Raw genomic sequence first — 22,438 nt, 5'->3', positions numbered from 1 at the left:
AATGATTCCTGAATTCATCAGTGAAAGGTGCCGGCAGCTGCAGACAGGTGAGCATCCCCATCCTGATCAGAGTCCCTCTCTGGCTGGCTGTCACCTGGCCCTCTGCTCTGGTGACACTGGTCTTAGGACCCAGGGACCTTCAGTTTCCCTTCTCCAAAAGTCATGCTAGTGGGAATGTCCACTTGGGCCAGCAAGCCTCCTCCCTGTTCCTCGGGGATGCCAGCTCCCTGCAGGGGGGGCACTGCAGGCTCAGATGTGAGGGTGGGATTACCTGGTACCCACAGATGAGCTGCATCAGGCGATCACACATGACATTGCTGGTCAGGACCGAGTGCAGGACTTTCACGGCCGCGTACAAGGTGTGGTCATCCGTTGCTAAGGAAATGAGGCCCAGGAGGATGGCAGGGCCACCGATGAAGTCCAGGCTACTGGCAGCAGGGCTGGAGTGGAACACCCTTACCCCTGTGTGGGACAAAGGGCATTCCTGAGTATACTACAGCTTCACTGCAGTGGAAGTTCCCGCGGCACCATGCAAGAGCTGTCAGGAGCACCATCCACTCAGGGCGGGGGCCTGTGCACAGGACAGGCTGGGAGGAAAAGGAGGGGCTTTGAAACTTTTAGGTCAATGAGAAATCCTGTGCTGAGTCCTTTCTGGGTCACAGAAGGCTGAAACAGCCCAAGGGATTTCAGACCTCCAGCCTCCGTCTCAGTCCAGAGTGCCGGATGAGCCAGCTGCCCTCTGAGCCTCAGTTTGCTGGCTGCTCTGACAACTTCTGGTTCTTGTCTGCCCTCTAGATCTGCAACGTTGGACCCCTGCATCAGTTCATGGCTTTGCTCCTGCCTGATTGCAAGGCAACCAACAGTCGCTGGCTGTTGTTTTCACCCAAACAACCACAAGCATTGCCTCTGCTCAGAGGCCCCACTGTACTCACTCCATTGTGCACAGACGCCAGCCCCGTTAGTAGCGAGTTCACGACCCGTTGTCAGCTGCAGCAAAGTGAACTGACCTCTGCAGGGAGGCTAACTCTCTGGTGAGATTAACTCCCAACTCTCGCCCTCACTGTTCCAGCTCCTCAGCCCTCTCAGTCCTGCCTGCCGCTCCAGAATTCCAGGCTGCACAAGCGATGACGGCCACAACCCTTCTTCCCAAATAGCAGTAAAAGTTCATACCTAATTGGCCTATGGCCACGGCTCCAATGGTTCGAAGACAGCCCGAGAGGTGACTAGCACAATTTCTTAGCAAGAACACAGGCGTGGCATTGTTGCGGGATGAAATGTTCATCTAGAGAAATTGGTAACAATTAATCCAAGAAACCTTCCTGGGAAGGAGGAGGTCTTGTTCATGAGCTCCTGGAGGGCAGGCACCCACAGGCCTGGCACTCCGTAAGTGTAAGTCAGTGAATGAATAATAACTGAACCGACGTCAGAGGGACTGAAGCCAAAATTCAGGTTCCCCTGTCCTGCCTCCCAGGCTCTGGCTTAATCATAAGGGAGCAACTTCGGTTATACAACTGCGCCACCAGTGTCCCGCATGCTCACTAGTGTAAACAAATGCTCACAGTGAGGAGCTGATGAGAGCAGGAAGGACCTGAGGACACTGGAGGTGGAACGGTGCTGTGAAGGCCAGAGCTGCCTCCTTCCCGATCTAGGGTCATCCGGCTCTGCAAGCCCTGGCATCCCCAGTCTCAGACGGCCAGGAAGACAGGGACCCTGGTCTCCTCCAGCAGAAGGTTCTGTGCTGGTAAGGCACAGCTGTGGTGCTCAACAGGACTTAACCCCTGATCCTGCCGTCTCAGTAAAGGGAAGGGGCCTTCTGTCTGTGAGGGTGGAGAGAACGTAAACAAATCAGCCCGAATTCATCAGCAGTAAGCAATAGAGCTCTTTATGCAGGAATTAGGAAACAGGAAGTCTAATGGCATCTTCATCTATAAGCATGTCTGCTTGCTGTTTTGCAAGTTTGTTGTTTGCATAAACACAGTGATTCAAAGAATATTCTGCAGTGTTGGGGGGTTAGTAGCACCCAGAAAAGGGAAGCTCAGTAGTGTTCCCAGTGTTACAGAGGCTTTATAAATATTCCATTTGTTCTTGCTCTACCAAGGAAAACGAAGAACACCTACTTTCTTCTCAGAAATAAGAGGTTTAGTCTTGTGGGATGCGAATGCGCGGGCGTCATGAAATATTTTAACAAATGAAGTGGGAAGCACGCCTGTGTGTAACTGTCTACACACGCACAAATGTGAATTAGTATTCACTTAATCACTGAAAGCTGAAGGAAGCCATGAGATCGTGATTCCAAAACGGAGCAGCAGGTGAAGTTGGAGGGCATACCTCTTTGGCAATCAGGCGGCTGTCCACCTCATTGTATGCGTTTCTGATGTCTGCAACGCTGGTGATGGAGGAGCTGGCTATATGAAGGCCAAAGGAAACCCTTTCCTCTGCAACCAGGGGCATCACTTCCGTACAAGGGGCCTCTCCTAAAATAACACATCTTCAGTTATTTCTATTCTCACTTTACTGAGTAGGAAATTAAGCCTCAGAAGAGTAAGTATCTACTGCTACATGGCGAAGTCATCACTGAGGAATGTTTGTAGTTGCTATATGTTGTTACATTGTATGTTATATATTACATGTTTTGCCCCTACCTGTGATTTCTGACACATAGAAAACTGTAGAGAAATCTCACAATATTAACCCTACTATAAAAATAGAGGCATTCCAAGTATGAAATTACTAAAGCTTGAGACACCTATCGAGAATGTAACCTCGCTCCCAAAATGCTGGGCCGAAAGCCCTAAGGGTTTCAATGAGCTGCATGTACATGGTAAACACATCCTTTGGCATGAGTGCCCAGGTCGCTGAGTCAAGGAGAGCCACATGTGGCACTTGAGAAGCATGGTGTGAACAGAGAGTTGATGAAACTTCGGCTCTGGACCTGACCTCCTCACATTGTTCTGGCCAGTGCCCTTTGCCAGAGGAAATGAAGATCAAAGAAGACATGGAGCCTGGAGACAGAAACACTCCAGGGCACTCAATCGCCCTTCACCAGGCACGAAGTCTTCCATACATAGATTCATTTATCATTCTTCCCAGATGGGAGCTGACCCCGTTGACTTGACAGAGCACAGAGAGCTATGCTCCCTGCTTGAACAGCCAACAATCAATAATGAAAATGTGGGTGTTTTGTCTGCCTGTTTAATAATTGAAGACAACAGTATACTTTAGTTAAAAAGCTTCTTCATTAAAAGGAATGTAACTGATTTATCTCACTCGCTTCCCCCTTTGTTTGCTGATGGTATTACCCACCCACTTTCCTCCATCATGTGTGTTGGAACTGAAATCTAAAGGAGATTGTCATTTCCTTTTCTGACATTTTCTATTGGATTGTAAATATGTAATGATCCAATTACAGAGGTTTTCCCTAATGACTGGCCTGTGCTGAGTTTATTCTTTATAAATAAGCTATAAATAACTGAATGGCCATTTAAAAAATAGTATCGGCAAGATCATTATAAATCAAAACACCCCATACCTTGGGCATGCACAGCTTGGAAGTTACCACAGTATCTTGGGCCAAGTTTGTTAATAACTTCCAGAGTTTCCATTGAGATGGCTTCTTCGAAGAGGTACGCAGGGCCCAGACGCCATATTAATAATGACTTTTGTTTCCAAACTTGAGGGGTAGCAATATATCCATAAACATCCACAAATGAAGATGGATCCATTGAAAGGAATGGTCCTGGTAAGGCCTGAATGTACAACATCTGTTAACATAAAAAGGTTGGGGGAGGGTGATGTAGATGGGAGGTGTTTAACCTCAGAATTAATCAAACAAACACATAAAATATAAAATGATGTACCTTCTTCTTCTCTCAAAGTGAAAACTTGTTTTATCTAAAAACATTACAAAGATAACTCTCAAAGCTGAGAAACAGTGCACAAAACAGTTTATAAAATGCTGGTGGGAGTAAAAAACTGACACTGTGCCTTTGGAAACAAATTTGATAAGAACTATAAAGTGCCACTAAAAGGTTCATCTTTTTCTTCCCAGTCATTTCACAAAGAGCTTAAATGTCCAATATTGGTACCTTAGTTAAGTTTTACGTACTAGAAATAATTACAGGCTGGAAAGGAAGAAATAAAACTGTCTCTATTTGCAGATGGTATGTCCATGTAGAAAATTCCAAAGAATCTACCAAAAAAAAAGATACTTCCTAGAACTAACACCTGAGGTCAGCAAGGTCACAGGATACATGATCAACACACACAGATCGACTGCATTCTATACACTAACAAAGAACATGCAGAAACTGTAACTGCTCACAAGAAGATTAAATACTTTTTTGCTCTGCAAAATCCCATATGAAAGAGGATGAAAAGCAAGCTATAGATTAGGAGAAATTATTTACAAATTACATATCTAACAAAGGACGGGTATCTAACATATTTAGATAAACTCTTAAAATTCAACAGTAAAAAACCAACAATCCAATTAGAAAATGAGTGAAACACGTGCATAAGACATCACTAAAGAGGATATACAAGTTGCAAATAAGCGCATGAGAGGATGTTCAATCTCATTAGCCATTAAGGAAATGCAAACTAAAAACAAGAGATATCATCACTACACACCTATCAGAATGGCTAATTAAAAAAGAGTGACATCACCAGATGCAGAGAAACGGGACGACTCATCCATTGCTGGTGGGGATGGAAAATGGCACAGTCACTATGGAAAAATATTCTGGCAGCTTCTTATAAAACTAAACATGCACTTACCACAGGACCCAGCAATTAGACTCTTAGGTATTTAACCCAGAGGAATGAAGACTTAAGCTCACACAAAAACCTGTACGCAAATGTACACAGCAGCTTTATTTGTAACATCCCAAAACTGGGAACACATCCAACGTCCTTCAATGGGTGAATGGTTACGTATCCATATCTGAGTGTATGGAATACTATTCAGCAATGAAAAAGGGATGAACTACTGACACATACAACAACTAAGATAAATTTCCAGAGAATTACGCTGAATACAAATCTAATCCTAAATATCACATACTGTATGATTCCATAGATATAACCACATCTTTTAAATGACAACATTTTAGCTCACTGGTTGCCAAGTTTAGGGACAGGGATTGGGAGGGGGTGTGGGTGGGTGGTGGTGGTAGTTATAAAAATACAACAAAAGAGACCCTTGTGGTGATGGAAATGTTCTGTATCTTGGTGGGAGCAGTGGATGCAAGAACATACAAATGTGATAAAATTGTATGGAACTAAATACACACACACGAGTACAAGTAAAACTGGGGAAATCTGAATGAATTAGCAGACTGTATCAATGTCAATATCTTGGCTGTGATATGCTATAGTTTTGCAAGATATTACCATTGGAGTAAACTGGATGAAAGGTACACAAGATTTCTTTCTTTCTTTCTTTCTTTTTTTTTTTTTTGCGGTACGTGGGCCTCTCACTGTTGTGGCCTCTCCCGTTGCGGAGCACAGGCTCCGCGGCCATGGCTCACGGGCCTAGCTGCTCCGCGGCATGTGGGATCTTCCCGGACCGGGGCACAAACCCGTGTCCCCTGCATCGGCAGGCGGACTCTCAACCACTGCGCCACCAGTGGTACTTGGTCAATCTCTTTCTTACCACTAAATGTTAGCCTACAATTTTCTCAAAAATTTTCTCAAAAATTTCGATAAAAGAAATAGTTAACAGATTATCAGAAATTCAAAAATAATAGTTTCATAGCCCATGCAGATAAAACATTTTAAAATGATAGTGTTAACTAAGTAGTATATAAAATGTTTTATACAATAAAGTCACAACTATTTTATTAAAGGAATAAAAACTGAAAGAAACTAAAAATGATGGTAAGGTAGAAGGAATGTAGGTAATCTTTCTTCTTTATTTTTCAGTTATTTCAAAATGTGTTTATATTATTTTTATAACGACTACAAAATTATACATGACTATGTATATAAATACATATTTTTTAAATAAGAGGTTATATAATTTCAGAAATATTCTTTTTATCCCTACCAATTAAATAAGACTTTCAAATAAAAACAAACCAAGTTTTTCCAAGCTGTCAAGCCTACCTAGAGTGAGGTCTACTGTGCTCTCTCTCCCCTTTCCCGTCCTTGTAGGCAGAGACTTTTTCTCCCACCTGACAAAGGTGCCCCACCCCCCAATCCACCTGTCCCCTTCTTCTCAGATTCCTACCGTGTATACTCCCTGCACTATTCAGATTGATTTATAGGCATAAGATGTCTCCGATTGCTCCCAAATCATTTTGCTCAATTCAAGCTGTTAACACACTCCCCACCTTTCACAGCTGAACTTGACTTCCCTTGGAAATAAAAGCAAAGGCTCTAACATTTGAGAACAGCTCTTTCACTAGGTTATCCCCAACCAAAGCCCATTTTGTTCTTGCCCAACTGTCACCTGCGTCTAAACACAGACCTTTATGTTTATCCCGATTAAATTTCACTTGCTGATTCTGACCGGACTTGTCGAAATCATCTTGGAAAGTCAACTCTGTCAGACTTGGCCCTTGGCCATTCTCCATGGCCTATTTTGGCATATTCCCATAGCATCATACCACTTCCAACCTCCCTGCTGACTGAATCTGGTTTAGCTGGTCCCACGGGGTTGGATGTTCGTCCATGTACCAATTCACTAAACAATACCATCAGCCGGTCCACATTACTCCTTGCGGCTATAAATTCAGTGCAATTCATCAAGTGTTTATTGCATGCTTTCTGTATGCCAGTCCTGTGCTAGGTGCAAGCGAGTTCCAAATAGCAATAGGACAAGCCTCTTAGCCTCAAGGTACATGATCTAGTTCACAGAACACAACCTATTCTATGAAACAAGAGAGAATGCCAACATATTCTGTGAAAGAGGACCAAAACTAGTCCACTCTGTAATTATGCCTAAACAGATGAAAAACAAAGACACTGGGAAACCACAAATGTGACCACACTTTCCATCCTGGCTAACGTTGAGTGACCACTGCTCCTTCTCCACTGACAGCTCAAGCCCTGCCCCATTCCTCCTACCTCCTGAAAAAAAGTTCTGAACATACACAGACACCAAATTGCCTTTCTGACAGCACCCAAGTCAGAACAGACTGACCTCCACTTCTTCGAACCCTCCCAAAAACTCACCTAAAATGAGCCCAAATCCTATTAGCTCCTCCTAAGTCCTTATTACCCAATGGGGTAAGGAGTCTCTTGCTACAGCAAGCTTAATAAATGTAACTCTTGTTTTGTACTATATGCATGCTCCTGGAGGTATCTGGCTGGTAGGCATGGGCAATTCCTAACACCTAGTAGGCGTCCAATAAATATTTAATGAGGGAAGGAAGGGAGGGAGGGAAGGAATTGTTAATGATTTAAGAAAAAAGTTAACTTTATGTTTTGAAGGACCTTTGTCATGCTCCTGGTGAATCTTTCTGGTTACCACTGCTTTTTTTGATAAGACATTTACCAGAAGATAGCATCAATTTCATCTTCAGGTTCCACAGAATTTAGGTTGTTCTAACCTAATGATTCTCAACCTGGGCAATTTTGCCCTCCCCCACCAAGACATTTGGAAATGTCTAGAGACATTTTTGGTGGTCACAGCTGGGCAGAAGGAGATGCTATAGCAGCTTTGGTGGGGCACAGATGCTGCTAAGTGTTCTAATATACACAGAATAGGACCCCACAGCAAAGAATGATCGGGCCCCAAATGTCAAACTACTGAAATGGGAAACCCTATTAACCTCAAGTTCTCCATTCTGGCTTAATATTGGAATCACTTGGGAAACTCTGACAACATCACCAAATTACCCCACTCACAGACATTCTGCTGTATTTAATCTGGCGTATAGCCTATGCAAGAGAACTTTTAAAAGACTTCCCAAAAGATTCAAGAACGTAGCCTAGGTTGAGATGCTGCCTCTGGAACCTGGGTGAAAATCTGGCTGCACCTGCCCTCTGTGGTCTTCTGGGTCCTTCTGTCTCTGGCTTCTTTGGGGACCTCTGACAGTGGTCGCTGGAGCACGCCTGCCAGTCTTCATCTCCCAGCTTCCTCTCCCTTATGCCCTAGGACCTCAGGTGTCTCTAAATGACAGTGAGGAGACGCTTCCTCCAGCTGTGTGTTCACATTCTATTACCTTCTCTAAGCAGGGGACCGTCCTTTCCTCATCATTCCTGCTCTAAATCTGGCAAGACATGTTGGTGTCTTTGCAAGTCCTTGTGTCTTGCTGCTAAGTGTAGCATGCAGACTGGCTGCATTAGATTCACCAAAGAGCGTCTTAGAAAGGTAGAACCTTGGGTCCTGCTCAGACCCCCCTGGGGAATTCAGACCTTAAGATGTGAGAAGCCTTGTTCTGTTCATTCTGGAGATTTCTATGCTCTTGTGATTATTCCTATAACCGTAACTGTCATGACTATTCTCATTTCCATGTTTTAGTTTCTGCCCTGGTTGTGTGACCATCATCTAAAGATGTTCTTTTTATGCCTGAGCTCAGCCAGGTGTTCTGGACAGCAAGGGGGTTTCATTAGATACCAACGCTGCTGCCAAAAGAAAGCAAAGAACTGAGGCCACTCTAGGGTGGTGTGGCAGGGGGGGCATGGCCATGGGGCAAGTACAACTGAGGAAAAGCACCTTACCTTGGCTGAGCCGACGACCTGCCCATCCAGATAGGTGGAAACAGTACAATTCCTTTTCATCTCCTTGGTGACAACCACAGCCAGGTGGTGCCACTGAGCACAGGCCAGCATCTGGCCACACCTGACCCGAAGCTGGCGTCCCGCAGAAGGCTCAGGGTCACCCTCAGGTTCCATGACATCTGGAAGAGAACACAAACACCAGACCACGCCTGCAGTGTCAGAGAGCAGCAACCCAGCAGAAGCGGGCCTTGTGCCCATGGAGCCAATGCCGCGTCCCCCCGTCACAGAATATTGACAACAGCAGCTGTCATTGCTGGAGCTCGTGCTCTGTGCCAGGCACTGAGGTAGGTACTATCGTGATTTCCATGTTACCATCCTGAGGCACAAAGAGGTTAGGTAACTTGCCTAAGGTTGCAGAGCCAGAGTTCAAGCCCAGGAGTCAGGCTGCAGGGTCTACCCCTCACTAGACTGCTGCCTCCACAGTGATGCACATAGGGTGGCAAATACCTGCGAGGGAAGGAGCCTAGGCAGCTGTGCTGTGTGTAAAGGATGCCAGGCCAAACCCTGGGCCTTCCAGTGTCAATGTCTCACTATGAAACGGGGCACACAAGGACAGGCGTAGCCATAATACCCTGGCCTTGGCCATCTCAGGCCAGTTCAGGCCATCGCTGGCAGGTGAGCTTGGAGAGCCGAGCTGAGCTCTCTGAGGCAGAGCCAGGACCAGCCACCTGTACAACTGAGGGAGGGCCAGTCCCCCTGGCTCTTGGGCCAAGAGCTGCTGACTCAGCCCCACTTCTCCCAAGGGTGGGTGAAACCTTACCCAGGGGCTGAAGCTCTTTCTCTTCTGTAGACACAACCAAGGAGAGGTCTTCCGGGCAGAGGCTGACGGAGAAGCAGACGAAGGGCTGCTCGGTCCTGGCCAGGTGGCGTACCACGGTCAGGAAGCGCAGCGGGTGGCCCTCCGTGACTGAGCTGTGCCTGCTGATCAGGAACCAGCAGGAAAAGGTCAGGCCCCCTGGCGGAGGGAAGGACCTGGCAGCGCCTGGGGTCAGAACACAAGCACGCCCTTAGGCTTTGTCCTGCTGCGGAAGCCTGTCTAGACTCACTGTGGCTCTGACTCAGCTCAGGGGTGGCCCTACTGTGTGCTAGCACTGTGCCCCACCCGACTCACACCTATTTTACAACGACCCCACACAGGAGGATGCTCTTGTCTCCTTATTCATACGTGCAGCAGTAAGTCATATTCCCTCCAGGACTTGAACCTAGATCCTCGAAGCCTCTCTCCAATGCTGGCCCACCTATTATTCCATTCTGCCTTGCCAAGGGGGCGGAGACGTGACACACCCCTGAGATCCGTCATCATGGGGCCCACAGGTCAGCTGGTCTAAAGCCAGGCCATGTGCTACGTGGGGCAGAGGACCCCGGCCTAGCTTGGCTAAGCCTTGCCTGGGGAATATTCCACTCTAGGGAAACCCATGCCCTCCCACCTTGTAATAGGGTTGGTGGAACAGGCAGGGCCCACTGCCCTCACCGAATGGGCAGAATCAGGCTTGGAACCCTGCGCCGATGGGCCATAAATGTAATAGCTCCTGAGCACCTACCCTCCCATAGAAACCCAGACCCTGGCTCTCCTAACAAGGGGTGCCTGGTTTTCAGCTGAGTGCAGCACTGTACAAAGCACGCCAAGGCCCAGTCGATCCCCACGTGAGCCAAAGACTGGATGGCCATCAACAAAGAACTCATATTCTTCTCTAGAGAGAGCCGTAAGGTGGGGTGAGGTGTCCATTTCAGCCTCTGTCAATCACTGACAAAATGCATCAAAGTCAGGCTCAGCCACCAACTCACCCACCGAGCCCATCAGTGCTAACAGAGCCCCCGCTCTGTGCAGAGCCATGGGCTGGGCCCTTGGGATGCACAGTGAACAGGACACCCCTGCCCCAAGGCAGGCATGACCAACGGGACAAGCGGGACCAAGAGGAAGACTCACGCCTTCTGGAAATGCCAAGTGGAAATCTGAAATCAAGGCTCCCCAAGGACTTCCTCCCAGGTCAGGGAGGGGACCCCAGCAAGCTAAACCCCCAGGGAAGCACCTACCTGTCCCAATCCCTCCAGAGACCGAGTATTCAGTGCTGGTTCCCATCACCGTAGACAGGGTTGGAATAAACAAACAGCTGGAACAGGAAAGTGTCTCAGATCATTGAACCGCAAGCCAACCTCTGGCGTGAGGTTTCCCCCTCTGTCCTTCTGCAGGGGCCTCACTCCCTCCTAGACCATGAGGCCCCGAGGACAGAAAGCAGCTGATGCTGGCGCCATGACCCTAAGAAAGGAATCTGCTCTGGAGGCTAGAGGGGAGGGCAGTCCACACTGCACGTGAATGCAGACACACCAGGGGAATGAGAGGTCCTGGCCCAAGACAGCTGGGGACACTGCCTCTAAGAAGCCACTGAGAAGACAGGGTGTCCATGACCCAGACATTTTCCACAGCTGAGTGTGAGAGACGATGGGAGCTACACTTTTGTAATCAATATTATAATTCACCCAAGGCACTGGGAAATTAATAGTGTATTTCAAGTATATGAAAGCCTGTCATACCCATAACCTTCCACAGACATGTCAAATTCCACGAAGGATGGAGCCAGGGCTGCCCTCTGAGGCTGCAGGTTGCGTGGGGAGGTCATGGAGATGAGGCTCAGTGCTGTCTGAAGGGCGGTGGTTGAGCCCTGGGATGGCCCTGAGGGCCTGCGGGCCTGTGTGACTGCGGAGCGAGGGCTGGTGTCCAGGGGATCCTCAGCAGGCACTGGTGTCACTGCCTGGGACCCTAGGGCAGCAGGCAGGAGAAGAGCTGTGTCTTTGCTCAAACCATTCCTGCCCCTCTTCTGACAACAGCCCCCACATTTCTGCCACAGCCCCGAAGGAGGGCTCTGCAGAGTACCATGCCGTTCCTAACCCTGAGGGTGTCCTCCTGGGCCCTCCACTGGCCCTCCCACCTGGGCTCTCTGCTGACTTTGATAACACGGAACTATTGTGACAACCTGCTCCTCCTAGAAACTTCTTCTCACTTTAATTCTGTCGTGGCCCCCACCCCTTTCCAATACAGGTTTTCTGTTGCTGTCACTGGCTTGCCCCATTGGCCGTCGCTCACCGAGGCTTTGTCTTGGTTCTCTGGCCTCCACACTCTCTTTCACAACAGGTTGTCTCCTCGAAAGCTCTGTCTCCCACCTCTGGCTGCCGGCTCAAGCCTGACTCTCCATCCTTGCTTTTCAATTGGGCCTCCTTGCCTCAATGTCCTATGCAATCTTATATTCAGCATGTCCATGTCCTTCTTTTCTCCAAGCTGGTTCCCTGGACCAGCATCTTTCCAGGTACCAGGCCAATCCTTTGTTCTCCTGACCTCCTAACTGCCCCCTGAGCTGTGAGCTGTGCAGAAAGCTGACACTGTTCCTCTGCCCAGGGGCAGCGCTGGGTACTCTTGCACGCGCTGTGACATGAAGGTTTCCGTGCTCCAGGCCCAAAGGGGTCAAGTACACACTCATCATCACCATCTTGTATGGGGGTAGGGGTCTCCCTCCTTCCATATTTGGTCTTTATCTGGGGACCACTGATCTGATCCTTCTGCTTTTTCCTCATTTGCTCCATTGAGCAGCAGGCAAAATCATTTTTAAATCTGTCTGCTTCCCATATGTTGTAAAGGATCCCTTACGAGAAATGCATATTCTCTTTTAAATCCCATTATCCTGCCCCTGCTCCTTCCTCTGTCCTCACCTGGGCATCCACAGTCCCCTCCACGTACGTGAGATGAACGGAGGATTTTCGCTGCAGCCGATGGAGGTGGAGCAATTCCAAAGCCTAGAAACTGTCTGAATATCATAACAAACAAGAGAACCAAATGAAGACATTTTGCAGGCAGAAATTTTCTCCAGCTTCATCTGAGCACTGTCCTAGGTCCCAGAGCTCGCTGGCTCCCCCTCCAGGCCTTCCTCTCTCTGCCTGGAAACCCTTTTCTCAGGCCATACAGAAACAGGGCATCCCTGACCTGGCACTCAGACCAGAGAGCTGGTGAATTTAAGTGCTTTTGACTTAACCAGTGAGGACCTTAAGAGGAAAAGGGTTTTGTTGGAAAATAACTTTGTCATACTTTGTTTTTAAGTTTCTAATGGAATTGACTAATCAGCTGAACTAAGCACGGTGGCCTTGTCTGACAGCCCCACAGCTAGAGGTGGAAAGAGGCTGGCCTGGCCCCTGGGTCCCATGCCTGCTGGCTGGAGGGGTTGCCTTTCGTCCCTCTGCACTTGGTCCTGTGTGTCAGCAGGGGTCCAGCTGGCCTGTGGCCCTGGGTACCACCCTCCCTACACCTACATTGTCTAGGGCAGGGTGGCCTGGCCACAAGTACTTAAGAGACCCCTGACCTCCCTCCTAGAGCCTTTCTTTCCTCTGCTTTTCTGTCTTCTGTGTCTGCTCCTCCTAGTGCATCTTCTCTCCCTGCTGTGGCTCTCCAGGAGACATGTGGCTTCATGGAGGGGCTGCAGTGCAAAGGCCCCACAGGACACAGTGGTGCTGCCTCTGTCCCCGTCCTTGTAGGGAGCCCAGTCGTGGCCCGTCACACCAGCTAACCTCCCTGTGGTCTAGCCTCATGGCAGTCAGGCCCCTACAGCCTCCACCCCTCTCAGCAGGGTATCTTCACCTGGTCTGGTGAACTGCACAGGCCACAGGCCTCAGCCACTGCCACTCCCTTGAAGTCCCCCTCTTTATACCCAATCTCCTGACTTTGGTCCTCCCAGCTCCTCAGAGCTCCCACTCTGAACTGAGCAACCCATCCAGCACTGTCCTGTATTATCTGCAGGACCCTTTGCTTATGATCCCTCTCCCCGAGAACATCAGCTCCATGGGAGGGGCTACGTCCGCTCTGCGGGCCTCACACTGTTGCAGACCCAAGGCTCCTCCCTGGACTTGCAGTGTCCATTGCTGGGGAGGGGGAGGGGGCACTCTTACTGCCCACTGTGCACTCGCATGGCCGCCAGGGGCTTGGCAGCATTTAACGTGCAGCACGCGGTACCTTAACACGTCTGGTTCAATGGCTTGGGAAGCAAGCTTTTCAAAAATCCTGATGAGCCCCGAGTGCAAGGGGCTGCTGCTGGTGGTCAGCGCCTGGTGGCAGTAGGTCATAAGGGTCCTGAGCATGCCCGCCTCACACATGACCTGACGGTTCTTCTCCGACTTCACCAGGGACTGGATGTGACTGGCCACGGAGCACTGGATCTCCTCGGAAAGCTAAGAGTAACCAAAGCGAGCAGTGAGCCCCGGAGGTCGGCATGTTTCGTGGGCCACTTTGGTAAGCTCCCCACTAGGCCTTGAGTTGGTGGTGGGGCGAGGAGACTAGCCCTCACAGCCTGTTCTTACTGCACCCCGTCTGTCCTGGGCCTCTCAGATGTGGCCTCCTCACAGGAGCTGCCAAACAGGTAGACAGCTTCAAACAGACTGCAAACTGGCAAGCGAGAGGCTGCATCAGCCTGAGACGTGTGGTGCTTGACCCGCACCATGTTTAAACCGTTTCTGAATTGCTAACATTTTTAAAAGCCTGGAGATTCCACGTAAAAGTCCAGACTTGTGGCCTCTCTCAAAAGGTGGAAAGATCTGGTCATGCTGCTTTGCCATCCTGTGTCTGTCAAGAAGCAGTGGGAGCTGGGCAGCGGCTATGCCCTCTAGCGGGTCCCACAACTCACCCCCTACCCACTGGCATCGCTCACTCAACAGTTCTGTGTTTGAGTTTGCGCCCCCAGTCTAGAAGGTGGAGTCCTCCTGGGAGTGCCAGCCTGCAGCAGGTGCCCCACCCAGCTGCAGCCCGCCCCACCTTCACGTGCCAAACCACACCAGCTCATACAAGCCCCTGAAGTCACGGCTCCAGCGGGGAAGCCTTCCCTGCACCCCTCATCCTTTGTCCATCTCTCTGTGCTAAGCACCTTCAGACACACAGACAGCTGGCCTCTTATCTTCCTCCTACTAGATTTCAACTCACTTCACTATCTTTATGTCCTTGGGGCCCATAGGATAAAGTGCATAGAATCAGCTCAGTCAGTATTGAGCCAAATACAATACATTGTTTTCACAATCTTCCTTTCTTCATAAAAAGGTAAACCCCTGGAATTCCCAGCCTCCACGGATATATAAATTGGGGGGTGGAATTTTCTTCATAAAAACTCTTAAGACTGCCCACATTTTCTTTTACTTTGTATAAGATTCTCTGAAATGACCAGGATACCAGTTAGATCTTAATGGAGTTTTCCTGCAGTGGAGGCTATGTGGGCTCCCCCCAGACGTCCTTCTCCAGGTTAGTGTACCCATCACAGCTGCCCCTCCTGTGGGGGTCAAGCTCCCCTAAGTTGTAGCTGCCCTGCTATGTAACCCCCATATATATGTTCATGCATGCACACGTGTGTACATGTACACATACATGCACGTACACACATACATAAAAGTGTGCACACATGAATACAAACACATATACATCGCCCCCAGACTACAGCCAATGAAGCCATGCCCTTCAGCCTCTGTGGTGCAGTTCATGCTGAGAGCCCCACCCTGTAGGCTCAGGCTGAAGCTAGACTTCAGCTGATAGCATGTCCTCACTCAGCTCCTTCCCCTGCACCACTCTGCTTCCCTCACCTCCCTTCTTCTGAGTCCCTCCCTCCACAAATCCCATGCACCTGTAGCCCTGTCTCGGGCTCCACTTTGGGGAACCCAAGCGGAGACCCTAGCCTGCTTTTCATATTGCACACATTTGCCCTAGTCTCTGGTTTCAAGAAAAGGGATCTATGGTGATGTAGATTATGTCTAGCTTAGTCTACCAACGTAAAGCCAGGAGTCACCATAAAGGCACTTACTCTGGGACTCTGGACCCAACACTCAGAATCACCTCGCTCTACCATCACCTACCTCCCTGTGCATGTAGTTATTCGAGGCCACCCTGCCCAGAGATGGTCAAGAGTATGTCTGTATCACTAAGGGATAGAAATTTGTAAGATGGTGTTCTTCTTCAGGCTGTGAACACAGTTTTGTAGCACATGTTTCAAGGACTACAATGTGTGGTGAAACATATTTACAGTGTTTGTCATCAGTTTCTAGATTTTTTTTAAAAGGAAGGGGTGGGACTTCCCTGGTGGTGCAGTGGTTAAGAATCCGCCTGCCAATGCAGGGTACACAGGTTCGATCCCTGGTGTGGGAAGATCCCACATGCCGCAGAGCAATGAAGCCCGTGTGCCACAACTGCTGAGCCTGCGCTCTAGAGCCCATGAGCCACAACCACAACTCCTGAAGCCCGCATGCCTAGAGCCTGTGCTCTGCAACAAGAGAAGCCACGGCAATGAGAAGCCCGTGCACAGCAATGAAGAGTAGCCCCCGCTCGACACAACTAGAGAAAGCCTGCATGGAGCAACAAAGACCCAACGCAGCCAAAAATAAATAAATATTTTTTTTTAAAAAAAGGAAGGGGTCACACAGCTCACCCTCCCATCCTCCCACGCCTTCCAAAAGCATGACGCCTATAGCTCCTGCCTCAAACTGATGGCATTCAGTGAAATTCCCATCATTACAATATCTTCGGTAATATTTATGACTTAAAATTTTAGACTATTCAATTTTAGTTTAAAATATAAACTACATTAGAATGGTTTCAGGGGGGCTGCTTCCAGGTAGGATTTTGTCACTCTGTCAACATCACTGATGTCAAGGAGAGATCTCATCACTCAAAGAACATGGTCCCTGCAATGGACTGTTTGTGTTCCCCCCCACCAAATTCATACATTGAAACCTAACCCCCAGTGTGGTGGTATCTGGAGGTGGGGCCTTTGAGAGATGCTTAGGTCTTGAGGGCAGAGTCATCATGAATGGGATTAGTGGCCTTAGGAAAGAGACCCCAGACAGTTCCCTCCTCCCCTGCACCACGTGAGGACACAGCGAGAAGAGTGCCATGAGTGTGGAAGTGGGTCCTCACCAAACACCGAATCTGCCAGCGCCATGATCTTGGACTTGCCAGCCTCCAGAACTGTGAGAAATACATTTCTGTTATTTGTAAGCCACCTGGTCTACGGTATTTTGTCATAGTGGCCCGAATGGATGAAGACAATCCCCTTCCCTGTCACTGTGGTATCTGCACAGCCAGCCTGAGATGCTAGAGGGACATGTATAACCCAACAGGGACCAGAAACAGAAGAAAGAAATGTCAGATCTAATTTGCACTAAACAGTTCCATGTCTTTTACTTTAAGACGCTCTTCCATGTAGAAACCTCCCCAACCTCCTGACTCCCTTCCCCAAATCTTTCTTCCAATGCTCTAAATGTCCCTTCCTACATCCAAGGAGCCCGCACCTCTGCCTTCCTTCTTCACTCTTCTCAAAACAGAAAAGCTGCTTCTACCCTCTTGCCCAGAACTCTCCCTCTCCCAGAACTTGGAATATTTGGTAACTGCAGTCTTTTAATTTGGGGTGAAAGTTGAGGAGACAGTCTGCATGTAATAAGATGCAAAAATAACAACACAGTGTATTATTAATAAGAATTAAAAAGAAATGTCTACAACCTCCAAGTTTTATTACCAGCACTTCACTTATTGCTTTGGGGACTTTTGGCTTTCCTTTCTGTTGTTGTTTCTGCTTTTTTTTTTTCCTCACCAGAGCAGGAATACTTAAAATCTAAATACGCAAAAAAGAAAGAAAAAAAGAAAAAATTTTCAAAAGGGAGAAACAGAAATGCTGATCTTATCTAATGATGCCACAAGTTTACTCCAAAATTGCTCAATACCCCATAATGGAGGAGGGAAAATTGATCGTCCTCATTATCGCTGCAGCTCTGTCAATACCAATATTGCCTTGTTTTGAATAAAATGTGCTGTTTTTTTCAATGTTGGTTCCAGTAAAATGGGGTTTTAGTGAAAATATGAGCAGTAGCAGGAAACCAGTCTGGTTTCTCCCCCTACAAATGGATTGATTTTCCTAACGCACATTACTTCCAATGCAGGAAGGGGATAGTGGTTCAATTAGGACTCAGTGGTAAGCGCTCAGGGTCATCAGCAGGCTGGACCCACAAGGCAAATTATCACAGAGAGATGTGCGGGGCCGCCTGTAGGAGTTTTCTGCCTTCTCCACTTAGCAGCTGAGTCTTCAAGTCTGTCCTTGTCCAGCTGTGGATGTTTAATCTTCTTTATCTCTCTCCCACCCCCCACCTTCTCTCCTGGTCCAGGTTAATATGGTGGTCCCAGAGCCCAGTGAGGGCTGGGTCCTGGTGGGGTGGGTCCCTCCAAGGAGGTGTGGGCTATGAGTACATCAGTCCAGAGTGTGTCTTCTAGACATTAATCATGTAGTCCGAACTAAAAACCATCAGATGACCAGCATCTGCTTCCCCCAGACACTTAGAAAGAACTAGGGACTGTCACTGAGCTACTCAAATTTGGACTAGTCACTTATTCCAATTTGGTTGAAATGTTCTTTATTTGATGATTTTGGAAGACAGATGATACATTTTAAGTGACCTCTGCTCTTCTGGGATGTCACAGGTAAATATGTGTTTTATTTATAAAGATGTGTTTTATCTGACAAGGTAAAGATGTGTTTTATTTGACAAGTCGTTGTGGTTTTTATCTTTGCTTACTTAGAATTAGCTCTTTCTTTATATGGGCATAAACTTTCCATTGTGCACAGCCCCCACCAGCCTAATACACTCGTTTGCAGTGCCCACATGGCCTTATAGGCATGGGAGTCTGTGATCTTGGTTTAGGTGTAAGAGGGTCCAAATCCCATTGAATCAGTAGAATCCACGTCTAAAGGCATGGCTTCCTGGATGTACTTGTATAGATTTGCAATGAAGACCAAGATGCATGCGGGTGCCTGCTTTAAATCTTCTGCTTCTTTTACAATTTACAAATTACATACATATTTTGGCCAATACTTCCTGGTTACAGAAGCCTAGGATCTTATATTAATAAAATATTTGTCTCTTTCCAGCTTTACTTCCCAACCTCCCCTTTGGTCCACCGTGTACTCTACCCCAGTAACATCCTCACCCTTTGCTGAATACGCCATAACCTTTTTGACTGATGCTCAAAGTTGAGAATGTCCTTTCTAATCCCATCCCTTTGCTGAGGTCCTACTTATTAAAGAGACAATTCACACGTTCTCTCATCTAAGAAAACTTTTCTGATCTTCCTAACTAGCACTGTGTCCACACCTGAATCATTATGAACACCACACTATGACAAGCTATCTATCTATTTACCAAGAAGTGTGAACTGCTGCCAGAGACAATGGCTCCTCATCCCTGTTTCCCCAGCACATATCCCTGTGCCTCCAACACAACAGCTGCCCAGTAAGTGCAAGCACAAGGGCACAAGGTGTTCTAGGAAATAGCAGGTGCACTGGACCAGAGAAGGTGGTCAGAAAAGGTGACGTGCCAACTGAGTGTTGAAGAATAGTGAAAACAGTGCCAGGTCAGCAGGGGAAATGATCTTTCCTGAGCCTGTGGTCGGCCCTGAGATGGAGCATGAGGACATCACCAGGGAAATCAGCTTGTAAACACCCATCCAGGAGGATGCCTGCACAGCCTGGAACCTGAAACATCTGCGAAGAGTTTCCATCACCTTGGACACACACTCCCTCACTCCACGACAGCTAGGTCAGGTGAGCAGTGGGCTCCGTGAGACCCGACATCAGCTTCCAGCCAGAACCCTTCCCCGCTGTGGCTTGGGCATCCTCGGTTAGCTCAGAGAAGGAGGGATTAACTTACCCTGAGTATCTCTGTTGCTTTGGCCAAAGAAAATTGCTGACACAACTCTTTTAAGATATACTTTTTAAACAGATGTGTTGTTCTTGCTGTTGTTAGCAGATCTCCACACACGACTGTCTGGAGAAGATTCCTCAAACAAGACTAGAGAGTCCACAGTCTCTTGTAGAGATAAGAGATCCATTTCCAAGCATTCTGTGACTCCAGCCCCGGTGTGTTGCTTCTGAGCTTCCAAATAGACATTTACCCTTCCTTCATCTTCTGGGCACAGGGCACACAAATATCTACCCAGAAGTAGGTACTCATGTTGATTTGACACTAATGGGAAACTTGGGCTAGTTACTTTCCCTGGGCCTCAGTTTCCTTAGCTTTAAAATGAGAATAATGAAAATACCTACCTCACTGGTATGTTTTTGAAACAGCATTTGTGAAAGTGCTTTTCCTTAAAGGATGCAAGTGTTTTCAGAATATTAATCCCTTTTAGTTGCAGTCTTCTTCTCTTATCTTGTATCAGTAAGGTTCCTGATTAATTCTCATTTGTATTTATCAATTAATTTATCAATTGTACAATGCCAGCTGGAAATGTACCTAAAATGTATTACCTTCCATTTTGTATTTCTAAAATTTTATATACTGTGACTCGGAGTCCTAGGAACATCGAGTACCAAAGCCAGAAGAGAAAGGTAGGGGGTACGAGAGCACATACTGCATGCCAGGTAGCCCCAAGGACACTCGAGCTATACTTCCCACTACTCTTCTCAATGGGAAAATATTATTATAAGAATACTGAGATTGAAGAGGTTACATCAATTTCCTAAGGTGACATAGCCAGTGAGTGGTAGAACTGGCACCCCAACCCAGGTCTTACTTCAAAGCCCATGTTTTTAAGACTGAGTCATGCACTCATTATAAGGAAGGGAACTCAGTATCTCACAAGGGGCATAAACTGATGGCCTACAGAAGTGTTTTATTTGGTGGGGGTAGTTTGGCTTTGCTTTTGTCTTGTTTCCCCCTAGCTAGAGTGTGAGTACCTCTAGGCAGGGCAAGTACACTTCCCTACGACCACAGGTCTCACCATTCCTTACTGTTTACACCTACACATTTACTTTACGACTCTGGCCCCAGGACACTGTGTCTGCAACCCCTGTGATCTAGGCCAAATGTGAGTAGCTGAAATTGAGGTGCAGGGAAAGGAAGTGGCCCATGTTAAGTCATAGAAATAACGATGGTACAGGACTGGAGCAAAGGTCGCCAGATAATTGGACCAGAGCTCACCCTATCAACTTTAACTTCCACTCCATCATTCTATGTCCACTGTAGCTTCCTTTTGATGCTCTTCATCTCCATGCAAGATTATGTCCATTTGTTCTATTTAAGAGGCTACCCTAAGAAGTCACTTAGATTTTGACCAGGATCTGAGACTTTTCCACCCAGGGACAATAGAAATATTTGGGGAAGAATGGGGTCAGAATGAAAGAGCAGAAGAAACATAGAAATTCAACATATTTGAAATCTCTAATGTGTTGTAATTTAATAAAGCAAGACTCCTACTTTGCCAATTTCCTTGTTGAAGGAAATGGCTCTTTTCAAATAGCTTGCCCTTACACAATGCTATCCAGGGCTATTAATGCTGTCGATACTTGAGCTATTTGAAACCCACATGATTAGTTCTTTGTGTTTGAAATACAGGCTAATTCCAGAAAATGGCACCCTTTCCAAATTGAGGTGCAAATCAGTTGACAGATGCAGCCCAAGCCTGATCTTCTTTCTGTCCCATCATACTGTGTGGGAGGCTCCCATTGCAGCAGAATCTGGAACACACCCAACAGTGAGGGGAGGTGCACACTGACTATAGACAACAGTCTCTCTAATGCCCAGGTCTGATCATGTCCTTGCTTTCCAACTGCCTCCCACCCACGGCTACCACCTCCCTACAGGGAAGGCAACTTGGTGCAGTGGCAGGAGGTCCTGGAGCCTCCCATCAGGCACATCCACCACCTAGCTATGATGTTAACTCTGTCACTTAAGTGCTACAAGTTTCAGGTCCTCATCTGTGAAGTGGGAATACTGATGTCTACCTTGCAGGGTCATTATGAAGATCAAATGATAAAATGCTTGTAAAGTTTCGGCAACTAATAGCAGTAGCTACACCAGTCAGCAAGTGTTTCCCATGGTGCCTTGTATGTTCTGCTTGCCATGTTAAGTGCTCCTGCATTGCTTCAGCTGCTCCTCACAATAATGCCATGAGGAAGATGATATTATTCTCCCCATACTACAGCAAAGAAAATTAAGGGTCGTGGAGGTTAGATAATTTCCCATGGTTCTGTGGCTGTTAAGTGGCAGAGAGATTTGACCAAAATCTGTCATCTTCAGAGCCTCATATAGTGGGTGCTCATTAACCACAGCAGTGATGATGATGCTAACGACAAAGGATGGTAATCCAATAAAATCCAACTGCCTGTGGATGGTACTCAAGGCCCCTCATGATTTGGCTTCAACCTACTTCTCCTGCCCCATTTACTGCCTTTCTACCCGCATGGTCTATCCTCGCCCAACTGAACTATTTGAAGTCCCCGCATGGGCATCTCCACGTGTACCTCTCTCTGTTGTCTTGTCCCACCCTCCTCTACCTGATCTGGCATAGACAGGTCTCTTCTTTAAAGTCTGGCTCCAGTGTCCCCATCTCTGTGTGGCTTTCTCTCCCCTCTGCCCCAAGGCCCTGTGGGCAAACCTTTGTTACAGTTAGAATATCTAACTATCTTCTCCACTCGTCTGAGTACCCACCCTCAAACTCAGGCTGTGTGTTACTGTGACATTGGTCTCTGAATCCCCAGTGGCACCTAGTAGGTGCTGCATAATTATTAATAAAAGTAAATACATCACATTGGTGGCCCCGACACAGGCCGAGTTCCACCTCTGTGAAACTGGATCTGACTTCCCACCCTCTGAGTTCCCACTGTCATGCACAGAGCAAATAACCCTCTGCTAAGACATGAACGGAAGTGCA

The 22,438-nt window shown here is 47.6% G+C and overlaps 1 protein-coding gene across 1 annotated transcript in view; it reads right to left on the bottom strand.

Annotated features, from left to right (window-relative positions):
- The window catches only part of WDFY4 (WDFY family member 4), a gene marked incomplete at its 5' end in the record, with an annotated part of 260,170 nt that overhangs the window by 180,962 nt on the left and 56,770 nt on the right, over positions 1-22,438 (bottom strand). Inside the window, 9 exons of the mRNA XM_082672941.1 lie at positions 272-462; positions 1,171-1,282; positions 2,329-2,474; positions 3,530-3,761; positions 8,668-8,846; positions 9,488-9,709; positions 10,762-10,838; positions 11,260-11,485; positions 13,671-13,935. Coding sequence (XP_082529067.1) covers positions 272-462; positions 1,171-1,282; positions 2,329-2,474; positions 3,530-3,761; positions 8,668-8,846; positions 9,488-9,709; positions 10,762-10,838; positions 11,260-11,485; positions 13,671-13,935 — 1,650 coding nt within the window. The remainder of the gene's footprint in view (positions 1-271; positions 463-1,170; positions 1,283-2,328; positions 2,475-3,529; positions 3,762-8,667; positions 8,847-9,487; positions 9,710-10,761; positions 10,839-11,259; positions 11,486-13,670; positions 13,936-22,438) is intronic.

Source organism: Grampus griseus, assembly GCF_964374135.1.
Source record: "Grampus griseus genome assembly, chromosome: 16".
Taxonomy (NCBI): Eukaryota; Metazoa; Chordata; class Mammalia; order Artiodactyla; family Delphinidae; genus Grampus; species Grampus griseus.
The sequence above is the reverse complement of the archived record's forward strand: the minus strand, read 5'-3'. Positions and strand labels throughout refer to the sequence as shown.